Source organism: Leptosomus discolor, unplaced genomic scaffold (assembly GCF_034619465.1).
Source record: "Leptosomus discolor isolate bLepDis1 unplaced genomic scaffold, bLepDis1.hap2 HAP2_SCAFFOLD_49, whole genome shotgun sequence".
Taxonomy (NCBI): Eukaryota; Metazoa; Chordata; class Aves; order Leptosomiformes; family Leptosomidae; genus Leptosomus; species Leptosomus discolor.
The window spans coordinates 416,660-429,250 of NW_028237886.1; the positions used below are offsets into that span (position 1 = coordinate 416,660).

General features: G+C 50.4%; 1 protein-coding gene across 1 annotated transcript in view; it reads right to left on the reverse strand.

Moving 5' to 3' along the window:
- The window catches only part of LOC147412479 (serine/threonine-protein kinase PAK 3-like), a 63,908-nt gene that overhangs the window by 22,926 nt on the left and 28,391 nt on the right, over window positions 1–12,591 (reverse strand). The window contains exons 2-5 of the mRNA XM_086481332.1: window positions 1,971–2,037; window positions 1,323–1,428; window positions 935–964; window positions 33–70 (exon numbers count right to left, since the gene is read on the reverse strand). Coding sequence (XP_086337458.1) covers window positions 33–70; window positions 935–964; window positions 1,323–1,428; window positions 1,971–2,037 — 241 coding nt within the window. The remainder of the gene's footprint in view (window positions 1–32; window positions 71–934; window positions 965–1,322; window positions 1,429–1,970; window positions 2,038–12,591) is intronic.

Sequence of the window (12,591 nt, forward strand, 5' to 3'; positions counted from 1 at the left end):
CCATGGAAGGAAGAGGTTCCTTTCACACTCACCGAAGGACGGGCTTCTGGGTATCCATGGGCGCTTTCACCTGCAACGTGCAAGGGAGAATTAACCAGATGCTGTTATAAAACTGCCTGATGGGGGGAACCCCACAAAACAAGTAAATCCAAACAGATAGCATTTCTCTTTCACAACAGACCTCCAGCAGCCACAGCTATTTTACATAGCAAGCAAGACAGCAGGACAATATACTAGGCTACTCTTTTTCTAGAGTTTCTGGTGTCTATGTTTTGCCCGGTTTTGCCAGCCAATAAAATAAACAGAAACTTGATGAAGAAAATGCAAATTGCTCTTTAACAGTCAATGCTTCTGCTCTGCCCAAGAGCTAAAGCAGCTTCTTTTCGTAGAATGGTTTGGGCTGGAAGGGACCTTAAAGACCATCTCGTTCCAACCCCCTGCTGTGGGCAGGGACACCTTCCCCCAGACCAGGTTGCTCCCAGCCCCATCCAGCCTGGCCTTGAACACTGCCAGGGAGGGGGCAGCCACAGCTTCTCTGGGCAACCTCTTCCAGTGTCTCACCACCCTCCCAGGAAAGAATTTCTTCCCAAGATCGCATTGAAATCTCCCCTCGTTCAGTTTCAAACCGTTACCCTTCGTCCTATCACGGCACTCCCTGACAAAGAGTCCCTCCCCACCTTGCCTGTAGCCCCCCTTTAAGCACTGGAAGGGCGCGAGAAGGTCTCCCCGGAGCCTTCTCTTCTCCAGGCTGAACAACTCCAACTCTCTCAGACTGTCCTCACAGGGCAGGTGCTCCAGCCCCCTCACCACCTTTGTGGGCTCCTCTGCACTATCGGTACCTTAATGGTATTTTATTAAGGTTATTAAGGAACAGCAAAAGGACACATCGATACAGAAGCCAGATATCCTGCACCTAGTAAACCCCTCTGCTTACCTGCTAGATCCGTCATCAGCCACACTTTGTCTAGCAAAAACCAGAAGGAACGGGCCAAAGGCAAAAGAACACTGAAGAGCACACCACAGACTTGCTCCTTCACATTTGCAGTGCTACACTACAAGTCTGCAGACGGGGCCCAACCAAGGGGACAAAAGGGCACTCTCGTCACACCCTCCTGGAAGGAGCGTGCTACAAAGGCTGCTCTGGGCACTGACACCTTCCTTCTCCTCTGGGCCAACGTTCCCGTGACATCATGACAGCAGCCCTGAAAAATGTGCTGTGTCACAAAGCATCCCAAAAAATTCTCTTCCTCTGGAACACGAACACATTGCTCAAAGGATCCCACAATAACTCATAAAACGCACAAAACAAGTATACCCTGTACCCAGTCTGAATTTGAGAACAGCTAGAACAGCTTGTGGGTTCTTCTTCTGCTCCAGTTTTGTTACGCTGGAGGTCTGGACCAGCCTGGCCCACTGCCCTGGAGTGCCCTGTAGATGTCAAGTGGAAAGAAGGAGCATTTAGAATACTGAACAGCCGCAGCCTCACACATCTTGACCAAGCTCCCATGCTACCTCTAAGATTACTTTCACAAATTTTGGTTGACACCTTACCATTCAAGTTAGTAGCTTCTACACTAGATGCAATCATTCTCTTCTCTACCAAAAGACACAGCTAAAACCAGGATTAACTTTACAATCAAAAGAAAGTTAGGACGGTGATAGGAAAAAAAGGGCATGAAACTCATCGTTAAATCAACTCTGCTCTTCATGGCATAATGATTTAAGGCTTCACTTGTTTTCCTGGGGATTCAGTGCAGGCACAACCAGACGGTTCTGTATTTGTGGACAACACTGTGTATTTTAGGAGCTTTACACTGGATTTTGAATGCTTAATAACGCAAACCCATCTTGCTGAAATGATCACTGCTGTCTGACTAAAAGCTAAACCCCATCCTGATACAATTCATTTGCAGCATACCAGGGAACCCTGCGGGCTTAAGAATCTGCATTTAAATTCTCAAAATCCTAACACTGAGTTCCGCCACTGCTGCTAAGGACGCCTCTTTTGCGAGCTCCTGTAGCTCTCTAGGTTCTCTCCTGTAAAGATGCAGAAACCAGGGACTGGGAAAACAGGCAGAAAGTGCCAAAGCCTTGGCTGAAGTCTCGGACACCTTACGAGGGAGGGTGGAATTTCAAAATTGATCCAATCGCTGAAAGCCGCAGCTCTGCGTTCAAACTATATGGATGAACAATTGCTTTAAATCTCCAGTGCAATTTCCTGAATTGGAAAGCCTGTCATTTTCCCCATATACCTGCACAGCCAACACCTACCAGCCAATTGCAGGCCTTACTGAATGAAAAACTCCACCTGAAGAACATTTAAACTTAGCCTTGGTGCCACCCCAATCTAGGGTTTGACTGGCTTGGAAGTCAGTCAGTCTGCGTCTGCGTCCGATTCTCACCTCCCTCCTAGTTTAACAACGCTCAAAAGTGACATCGCTTGTGGTCATCCATCTCCTGAGCCTTTTACGATTGACAAATCTCACTTCAGCCCACTTTTAGTGACCCTGATAAAGCGTGAGTGGAACAAAGGCTGAGAGAAGCTGCCTTCCCTCTGATGCATCAAGAACCCATGTTCAACAGAGATTTATTTCTCTGAGAAATGGTCACAATAATGCCAGTTCTGGACAACTCCCAAAAACCCAGATAAACACAGCATAAACACACACGCAAACATCTATCCTGCTGGTGGGTACCTCACATATTGGGCTTCCCTGCAGAACCAGCATTCTCCAAGACTAACTACCACGTGGCTGAATAATACAGCACAGAGCTGTCTGTAGGATCTTCTCTAGTGCCAGTGGTACCTCTGTAACAGCCGAGAGGGGAACTGCCATTCTACCAAATACATTTGTCTTTTCACTCGAAAAATGACCAAAAAAATGTTATAGAATCAGAGAAGCATTTTGGTCGGAAAAGACCTGTAAGATCACCAGGTCCAACCATTAACCTAACACGACCAAGCCCACCCCTAAACCAGGTCCCTAAGCACCACATCTATACGTCTTTTGAACACCTCCAGGGATGGTGACTCCAACACCTCCCTGGGCAGCCTGGGCCAATGTCTGACCACGCTTTCAGTAAAGAAATTTTTCCTAATAGCCAGTCTGCCCTGGCCATTACCTCTTGTCCTGTCATTAGTTACTTGGGAGAAGAGACCAACACCAGCCTCACTACAACTTCCTTGGAGGGAGCTGTCGAGAGCAAATTCCTGTCTTACAGCGCTCACTTGCAGTATGCGAGAGCTATTAACACAAACTCAGGAACTAAGTCACGCTTAAAGCGCTCATGTAGAACACAAAACAGTCACATCCTCTCACATCTTTCAAGCAAGTACTCTGCCCCCAAGGATCCCCCCTCTCCTCGGCTGCCCTCCTTACCAGTTTAAGGTGTGTCTGGTCGACATATCCTCACCGTGGTGCTGAGCAGGCTTCTCTATAGATCTGATGTGACGTGACTTCACGCTAAAAGTTGTGAGAAACCCAGAGATAGGCGAGAGGTTTATACTGTGCCTCTCACAGTGGGACTCTCTATCGGGATCTCCAAAGGCCCGTGTATCACCGTCTATCGATGACAACACAAAAACGAATACACGTGCCATAGTAACACATCAGCAGGAGAGGAAGGAGCAGTTGTTCAGGTCCTGTCTTTGCCTTCCGTATTCCCTCCGTGCAGCGCCAGGGACAGCCACGCTATGCACAGCAAAAAGAGCTGGATGAAGACAACTTTGCGTGTGTCTGACTTCAAAAGCAAGTGTCCCCGTCCACCCTTATCAACCAGGATGGAGCTTTGCGAAATCTATTTCCTGGCACATCAGTCTTCTAACATAAAGCACTGCCATGCTCATGGACTTTTAATTAACAGTTTTCTCTGATGTTTTACTATTATGTCTGCCAGCTGCCCAAGTTTACCTAGGGGTCTCATCCAAAGCCTGAACTCGCTATGGACCAGCACCCTCCCAGCCTGGGTCTGTCTTTGCTCACAGACACTAGCTCCACAAGGCCTCTCTTGCTGTGCCTTTCTTCTCCTGCCTTACAGCCTCCTTCAGTTGGAAGATGCTCGGCTCTTCTCTTCAGAATTACAGTCTAGAGTACTTTGGGTGTTTCTAATCCTTTCTCTGCATTGTTGCATTTACCCTCATTAAATAATTAACTGTCACCTTTGGTCTGTACTGCACACCCCTACACAATGTTAAGTGATGAATTATTTTCAGTTAGCATGCAATAAAAATGGCAGCAATAGATCAAATACAAAGGCAAAGGCTTTTCTCCTTCTTTTATCTCAACGACAATGTTGTTTGATTTTCAGGATAGATGTTGCCAGTTACAAGACATCATCTCCATTCAGCACATATAACTTTTTACTGGAGATAACAAAATTGGCTTCTCCTACCTCAGCATTTCCAAGCAAATGCAGTGAAAGTTAGATTTAAAGGATCACCAAATTCAGTTCAAAGCAACAGCCAAATCTAGAAGCGAAATAAGGCATTCCAGGAAACGTTCCATCAAAAGCAGCACTTGTCCATTCTAGGCCTCTCGTGCCAGCAGGCAAGTGTTCCACCAGCTCATTCCCTAAGATTTGCCTCATCTGCTTCACAGACCTCTGCCTACCAGACTGGGGATAGAACATCCATCGTCCAAATGCTGATAAACCATAAATTAAATACAGCACTCAACATCTCCTTGCAACACCCTCACCCCTCCCCAGTCTAAAAACTCGGACACTTCTCTCTGTGCCCTGCAACTCACATCACTTCTGGGTTATGTAAGCTGGCAAAAGGAGACGAAAAGGCATGACTCTCTTGAAGCAATGACTGAGTGGATTCAAGGGGTTTATACTGGGCATTCCTGTTGGATCTTCTCACAAACACCCCTCACAATACACTCCTGCCGCACAGCAGTTAGCCACAAGGGCCACCCACTCCACCTCAGCAACTCTTATAGACCAAAGAGAACAAGGAAAGAGTTTTCTGTCTTCCACGGTCTGCAGCATCACCATCATTACTACGTTAAAAGAGCAGTTGTTTGGCAGAAAAACATGACTCAGCTAAGCAGCAGCTTTTCTCCAGAGAGAGAGAAAGGGTTTGACCCCACGCTTGCGCCCTCCTGTTTGCTTGCCTCCTCTTCATCTCATTCTCTTCTTTCCTCCATCCCCTCTCCCTGCCACTGTTACTCACGCTGTCCTCCCATCCTCCTTCCTGCTCTGCTCCTTCTGTCCTACCCCAGCAGCCTTGTCCTTTTCTTTCTCCTCCATTAATCTCAACCCTGCTGGGACACCAGATGGCTGAAGGTCAGACTGCTCCCATCCGCAGCTCAGTCTAGAGCAGCTTCAATGGAACTGAGACTGTTCACCCAGTAATCGTCACATGGATGTACCTCCTCAGCGGAAAGGGGCATCTGAGCTGGGGTGGGCCTGCTGCCCCTGCATTGCTTTAGGCTGAATGCTCTACAGCGCCTTCACGGAGCCACCAGCTCACACACAGCACTAATTGATTCCATAGCACGGCAATTACAGGTGGTTTAATGAAGGAAGAACAAGGCTGGATCAAACAACCAGAAGAACACAAGTCATTTCCTTCTGCTCTCAACTCTCCTCAGGTAAAGCACTCTGCTGAAAGGAAACACAAATGCTGTCAACTCCACCGAGGCTCCCGTCACCACCATTACCAGAACATCCTCCATAAAGTGTCTTCTCAGGCCCGTACCCAGTGGTTAGTCTAACAGACTGATGCTGGTTTTCTGCAGTGAGTGCTTGCAACTCAAAAAACCCAAAAGCACACCCCCCAACCCCCACCCCCACCCCAATGTAGCATTCCTTTCATTACTTTACCCAAAATAAGACCTATGGTTGGTCTTCCCTGCAGCAGGCACACATGAAGCAGCTATACAAAAGGCAAATCTCCTGTCACAATGTCGAAGCAGACTGGGTGCTGCAGGCTGTTTGGGGCAAATCAGTGCCCATTTACCATCTACCTCACCTCACAACACCTTGTTCCAGCTTTGTGAACTGCTACAAGTCAACTGATGGAGCCACTTCACAGACTGATTCGGGGCCCCAAAGACTTCAAGATCTTCCTCTGAGGTATCTTTTAGACCTTATTTCAATGACAGTTACAACGGCTCCACTCAATACTTGAGAAGAAAGTCAAAAGTTGAGCTTTAGCATAAAGCCCAGTAGTACGGCCTTGAAAAGAAATCAAAAGGCTTCAGCTCTTTTCAGAAGAACGTATAAAAAATCCTTCCCTTGCTCTCACCAAGGTCTGACATCCATTCTTTGACCAAGTTTTCCAGGAACAACCAGCCTGTAAAGAAAACTCATCCGTTTGTCCTAAAAAAATGAAGAGGTGAACAAGTTTTACAGCCTTGTTAGACCTGCGATTCAGTTCTTCCTCATCTTCAAATAGCCCACATGGCTTCATCGCTTCAACCAGCTTCTGAGTATGACGGCAATCTATATCCTTAGCAGGAGCCAAGCTAATTGCACAAGTAATTCATAGTGCCTCTGGGGCTGCTTCTGCAGCCTACAAGTACTGTGGCAGAAAATAAAATGCTGAAGACTCCACAAAAGCAAAAAAAGAAACTTATTGGGAAACCCCCTTCAGCTTACAGGTTTCCAAATCAACTTCTACTCTTTTACCCAGCACTAACAGAAATGAGAAAAAAAATCCTGCTGATGATTTTTAGATAACTTGATCCAATTTAGAAGCCACAACTACCTCTTTTGAAAAACATTTGGGGATAGAAGATCCAAGTTGCTACCAACTTAACACAACAGATTTGCATTGCTCTGGACAGCTAGAACTAATCACCAGGAAATGAAAAGGTTTCAACCCTACTAAGGGCCACACAGCAGAGGTTTTGGACCCATTTCCAGTTCCATACCAGTTTTGACTTAAGGATATTCCCATCAGCTTCCTGATGACACTAAACAAGACAGTTTAACACCGGCTTCTTTTCGTTCAATGTATTTGCTGTGCTGCTGCTGATTCTGGACGGGCCTTCTAGTGGAAGGAGAAATAACAAAGCAGTCTGTTAAACACAGCTCATGCAGTGAATTCAGTATTACCTTGGGTTTGTTTATGGAAGAGTGGGAGAACATGAACCAATCTGCAGCGAATGTTGCTGGGAGAGCCTCCTGCTCTTAACACAGTGTTCAGTTTTTATAGTCCAGAGGCTCAGCTGTACACACGGCTGTTTTATCTAAAGCAGTCAGCATATAAAGCAGCCCAAGCCAAGCTCTGATTGTAGAGGGTGTTCAGATCTGGCTCAGCGAGCTCACTGCCCCGTTAGCCAGAGCACAACACCAGGCACCTGGTTTGGAGGCCCCCAGGTTACTGCCCTGGAACTCCAGCTACAGCAAGGCATCATTTTCACCTCCAACCCTGCACTTGTCCTGCGTGTTGAGGCTCATTTGCAGTCAGAAGCAGCACAGGACCGACAGGGTAGGGCACCATTCACTTAAAGGCAGCATTAGCTTTTTTTTTTTACCCCATAAACCCCTTGCTTTAGAAAGGGAAAAACGGAGAAAACCCCCGACTTTTCACTACCAGCTGAAACCAGCAGAGAGAGAGGAGTCGGACAGGAGGCAAGAACTGTACTTAACAGATGAAGGATCCCTACAGAAACACTAGCAGCAACAGGGGGAGACCCATTAAAAGTCTATTCAACTCCTCTTGCTTGTCAGAGTCCATACCCAGACCCTAAGGCTAAAGGCATTAATGAGGCCATTACTCAAAGCGGGTATTTTCCCCCTTCACATATGGACAAGTGCAGAGATCAGCTGGGTCAGTCAAGAGATGCTTTTGAGGTACCTGACCCACTTCAGCTGCAGTGGGATTAGGAAATGCTCAAAGGACAGCTTCGGCACTGGGGTTAAAAAAGGACAGCTTCTTGCAGCTCCTCATTTCTAGTCGTTGCCCTGACTCTCCCATGGAGGGAAGATGGATGTCTCTCTCTCAGAGCAGCTTTATCCAACTACAGACATAGCTCTCAGTCATCTTGTGGCTTTTCTTACTCTCTCCTCTCTATGAGCTCATTATTCACACTTTCTTCTACGTCTTTTCCAAAAAGCTGGGGGGGGTATTAGCACTGTTAAGTTCTGTTGTCCACCAAATCAGGGTTCTTTTACTCGGTCTGCAAAGAGCTGAAAAACACAGTCAGGATATTTGTTTAATTCCAGTTCTGCACAGAAACATGTGCTAGGTGGTACCTCCACAAAGCTAGCACCCCTTTGGGGCAATAAGCCGGGTCTTCTATACAAAACAACAACAAAGAAACTGCAGTCAAGTAAATGATGTCCCTCCTAACTTTACCTAGGAAATCAGACATTTACCATTCTCTTCTCTTCCAACTCCTGTTGTCTTTGCTTGAGATTAGTTTGGTGCCACCAAGGTCTGACACCCCTATGAAGACAGGCTGAGAGAGTTGGGGTTGTTCAGCCTGGAGAAGGCTCCAGGAGGACCTGGTAGCGACATTCCAATACCTGAAAGGGGCCTCTAAGAAGGCAGGGGAAGAACAATTCGCAAGAGTTTGTAGCAATAGGACGAGAGGTAATGGTTTTGAGCTAGAAAAGGCTAGATTTCGGTTGGATACTAGGAAAAAGTTCTTTAAAATGAGGGTGGTGGGTCACTGGAAGACGTTGCCAGAGAGGTACTGGAAGCCCCATCCCTGGAGCCATTCAAGGTCAGGCCTGATGGGGCTCTGAGCAATCTGACCTAGTTAGAGATGTCCCTGCTTGTTGTAGGGGGTTTGGACTAGATGGCCTTTAGAGGTCCCTTCCAACCCAATACATTCTATGATTCTATGAAGAAGAGAGAGAAGGACAGGGGCAGGGAGTGGGACATAGAGGCAGAGAGAGAAAAAGCAGCGCAGGCAAGAAGCCAGAGAGATTGGGAACATCAAGGAGGAATGCAGATCGGGACAAAGAGGCAGTGAATGAAAAACCAGCCATGCGCTGCAGGACAGAGACAGAGGAAGGAAAAAAGAGGGGCAGGGAGCAGGACAGAGGGAGAGCAAGGAAAACCAAAGGGGCAGGTAGAATAGCAGAACAAGAGAGGGGCTTGGAAAGCAGAGAGGGACGAAGAGGGAGCAGGGGACAAGAACAGACAGAAGAAGAAAGGTACAGGGAAGCAAAAGAGTGACACCAGTGATGGAAGGTGGGAGGGCACAGGCACAGGGAGGGACCCAGAGCAGAAGAGGGGTGACACGGCCCCAAGTGTGGACGGAGGGTCGCAATCACGACAAATTTATCTACACACTTGCAGATAAGCCGGCACATCTTTATTGCAGCGCTGGGAAGCACGGGGACAGCTCCACCCGACGGGCTTCAAAGTTACATCAAAAATTCAACATCTTACACCCTTTTTCTGCAAAGTCAAGATCTTTAACAGATTTTAACATAAGCATGCATGTTATGCCCGCTATTAATTTTGACATTTACAATGATTGGTCCGCCCTATTCTATAACTTTCTTAATAGTCCTATCCTAATCTAATCATTGGTTATCTTACTGATCAAAATCTCTGATATACAAATTAGGATGGGGAGGATGGGAGAGTCTTCACAGCAACATTCCTTTGTTTTGATGGTTTCATCACATAAGATAAGAGAACTAGCTGAGAACGTACAATTCACTCCTTGTACCTGCCTCACTCCCTCCCTGTTCTGTGTTCTGTACTGGCCTGAGACACTCGCTCTTGCCCACTGCTGGGTCGCCGTGGCCTGTGTTCCCTTCTGCCCTTGCTGGCCGCCAGCCCTCTGGACCCACCCGCGCCCCGGGTGCAGAGCGGGGCTGCACACAAAAGAGGGGGAATCGCTCTCCAAGAGGAGGTAGGACACACTGCGGTGATCATCTGCAGGGCTCAGTCAAACAAGCACACCAACCAGCAGTTTGCCTCTGTGTGGCTGGCTCCTTGATCCCCCCCTCCCCTCCTTTTTCCATGCCTATACATGCCCCTCAAATGCCTTGACTCCCCTCTTTCTCCGCCCCTGTCTCCTCCCAAGCAAGGGACCTCCCCGCGGGTATTTTTTCCCCCTTGCTCCCAGGTTTGCCACAGCCGTCCACAGGTTTGCTGTTTCAGGCACTGTTAGCTGGGTCACCTCGGACTTCCACGGCATTACCGATGCAGTTTTTTCCTGGGTACTGCTGTCCCTGCCAGACTGCTCTCCCCAAAACCACCCCAGCTCTTCCTTCAGTTATCTGTCAAGTGTGGCCACCTCCCACACCAATCCCCCTTAACTACCTGTGAAATCCGGCTCTTCCTCATGGCACTCTGACTCCCGTCAGCTTCGCACTCGCTTTGCTACAGGCAGCAATAGCTCTTGGCATGCTCAGGCGTTTCCCACGGTGTCTTCAGTAAGCGAAGGCTCCCAGCAGGCCCTAATCTTCAGCTTGCGTGCCTTAAGGCATACCCCCAACGCTGGCTGCGTGTCACATCATTTCCTCCTCTCCTCTTGCTAGCCTCCCTCTAGCCAGTCTTCTCCACCCCACGGTGGCTCTGAGCACCCTCGTCTCAGACCGGGCACGGTTTCAGCTTTTGGAGTGACTCTTTGCCCGTGTGACCGACTTGTCTGCCTGCAGCCTCGTTCTGCAGGTGCTGGGCATGGAAGTCCTTGCCTTGCACAGGAGACTGGACTGAAGCATGGTTAGCTGTGAAAATTGTCAACTTTATTTCAAGAACTAAGTCAAGAGCAGCAGCTGTGTGTGCCCTGAGAGGAGCGTGGGCAGGACAGAGCAGGCCACTGGCACTGAGGCTGCCTTTGGATCTCAGCGGGCATTGCCCCAGGAGGAAAGGGTGGTGCTACTCTGCAGCCTGCACTGATCCTCTTCCTCTTGCTGCTCAAGCCTTTTTCCCCCTTAGCACCTGCAGGAGCTCCTGCACCCGAGTAAAGAACTCCACCAGCTTCTGGAGTGGGAATGGGCAGGAGCTAAACGTGCCCGACTGTGTTGGGATCGGCCTTGGCCTCTGCACGGGGGTGGAGGCGGTGAGAAAATGACTCCATGCCCGCGCCGTTGGAGCAGCCCGGACTGCTGGGTGCAGTCCCATCTGTACCAGGATCCAGTCGTAAAAGTGCTGCGTGGAGGTGTAGACTCCGGGCCGCCTGGCTCTCGCGCAGCCTATCCCCCAGCTGGTCACCCCCACGAGCCAGAAGTAGTCGGCGTGCTTGTCTTGGCAGACGAGAGGACCACCGCTGTCACCCTGCAGCGGAGCGGAGGAGAGTCAGAGGGTTCTGGTGGTGTTGGGTGGCCCCTGTCAGCACTGTGGCTGGCTCCTTCTCTCTCCTGGCACCTGCCAGAGCTGTACCCAGTGCCCAGCAAGGCTCTGCTCAGGTGCTGGAGCCTGCAGGACCTTGTCTGGGAGGGGGTGGTGGGCCTGCAAGGTAGGGCGCTCTCTCCTCTCTGCCCGCTGATCCTGGAGGTGTGGAAGGGGGACGTTCCAGGACTGGGATGCAGACCTCTGGGCTGGGGCAAGAGCACTGCGTGGCCTTTCTGGGCAGAGTGCTGGGTCTCTGGGACAAGAGGGGTGCTGGGCAAGGGCCTGCAGACGGGGAAGGGAAGGCAAGCCCTGACAGCGGTGGGGACCCAGCGGCAGGAGGGCGACTCGGCAGGCGCAACACGCGCCAGGGGACGTTTGGGCGCTGGCGACAGGGCTGCCTGTGCTGCTGGGGGCTGGCGCGGAGCACGCTCCTACCTGGCAGGTGTCGATGCCGCCCTGCGGATAGCCGGCACACACGTTGTGGGGGTGGACGGCCCCTCTGTACCAGCGGCTGCTGTTGCAGACCTTGACATCGATGAGGTGGACCTGGGCCTCCTGCAGGACAGCAGTCGATCCTGCAGCTGTGAGCACAGGAAGGAGTTAGCAGCCAGCAGCCCTTCTGTTCCCACTTCTCCTCCCCTGTGTGGGCGAAGCCTAGGGCCCGCCTTTGCCCCTGCAGAGGCCTTGTGCCGGGCTTGCCCTTCCCTCTCGCTTTGGCTGATGGCTCGGGCCCATCTCTCTGTGGCCGTACGTCCCCGCAGCCCGACTCTGGTTTTTGCCGCCGCCGCTGCCCAGAAGCCCGGCCCGCCTCCCCAGCGTGCCGAGCTTACCCTCGGCACACGAATACTCTTTGGGAACTCACATCTTGCCATGGTGGCACCCCAACCGCTGACGTAGCAGCTCGTCAGCTCTGACACTCTCAGTGAGGCGTCGGGCACGCAGGCCAGCTGTACGTAGTAGCCGCACTGGACAGGCTGGTCCAGTTCCAGCAAGGCGATGTCGTTCCTCTCCGTGACGTTATTGTAGTGTTCATGAAGTATCAGCCGATAAATACCGCGCACTTGGGTCTCAGGGCCCAGCTGAGCCAAGTGGGTGGCCCCGATCACCACACGCCACATGGTGAGGTACCTGGAAGGCAGATGCAGAGAGGCCTCAGAGGGAGCGGAGCCACGTGCTGCAGCAGCTCCGCGGTTCCATGCCTTCTGCTTCCCAAGGCAGGGAGGAAAGCAGCCCTGCGGAGGGTGCCACTGCCCTAGCACGCCTTGGGCACCAGGAACATGGAGCTGGAGGCTGCTAGGAAGCGGTGGCACGAGCCCAGCCTTCTGCGGAGCAGTCTC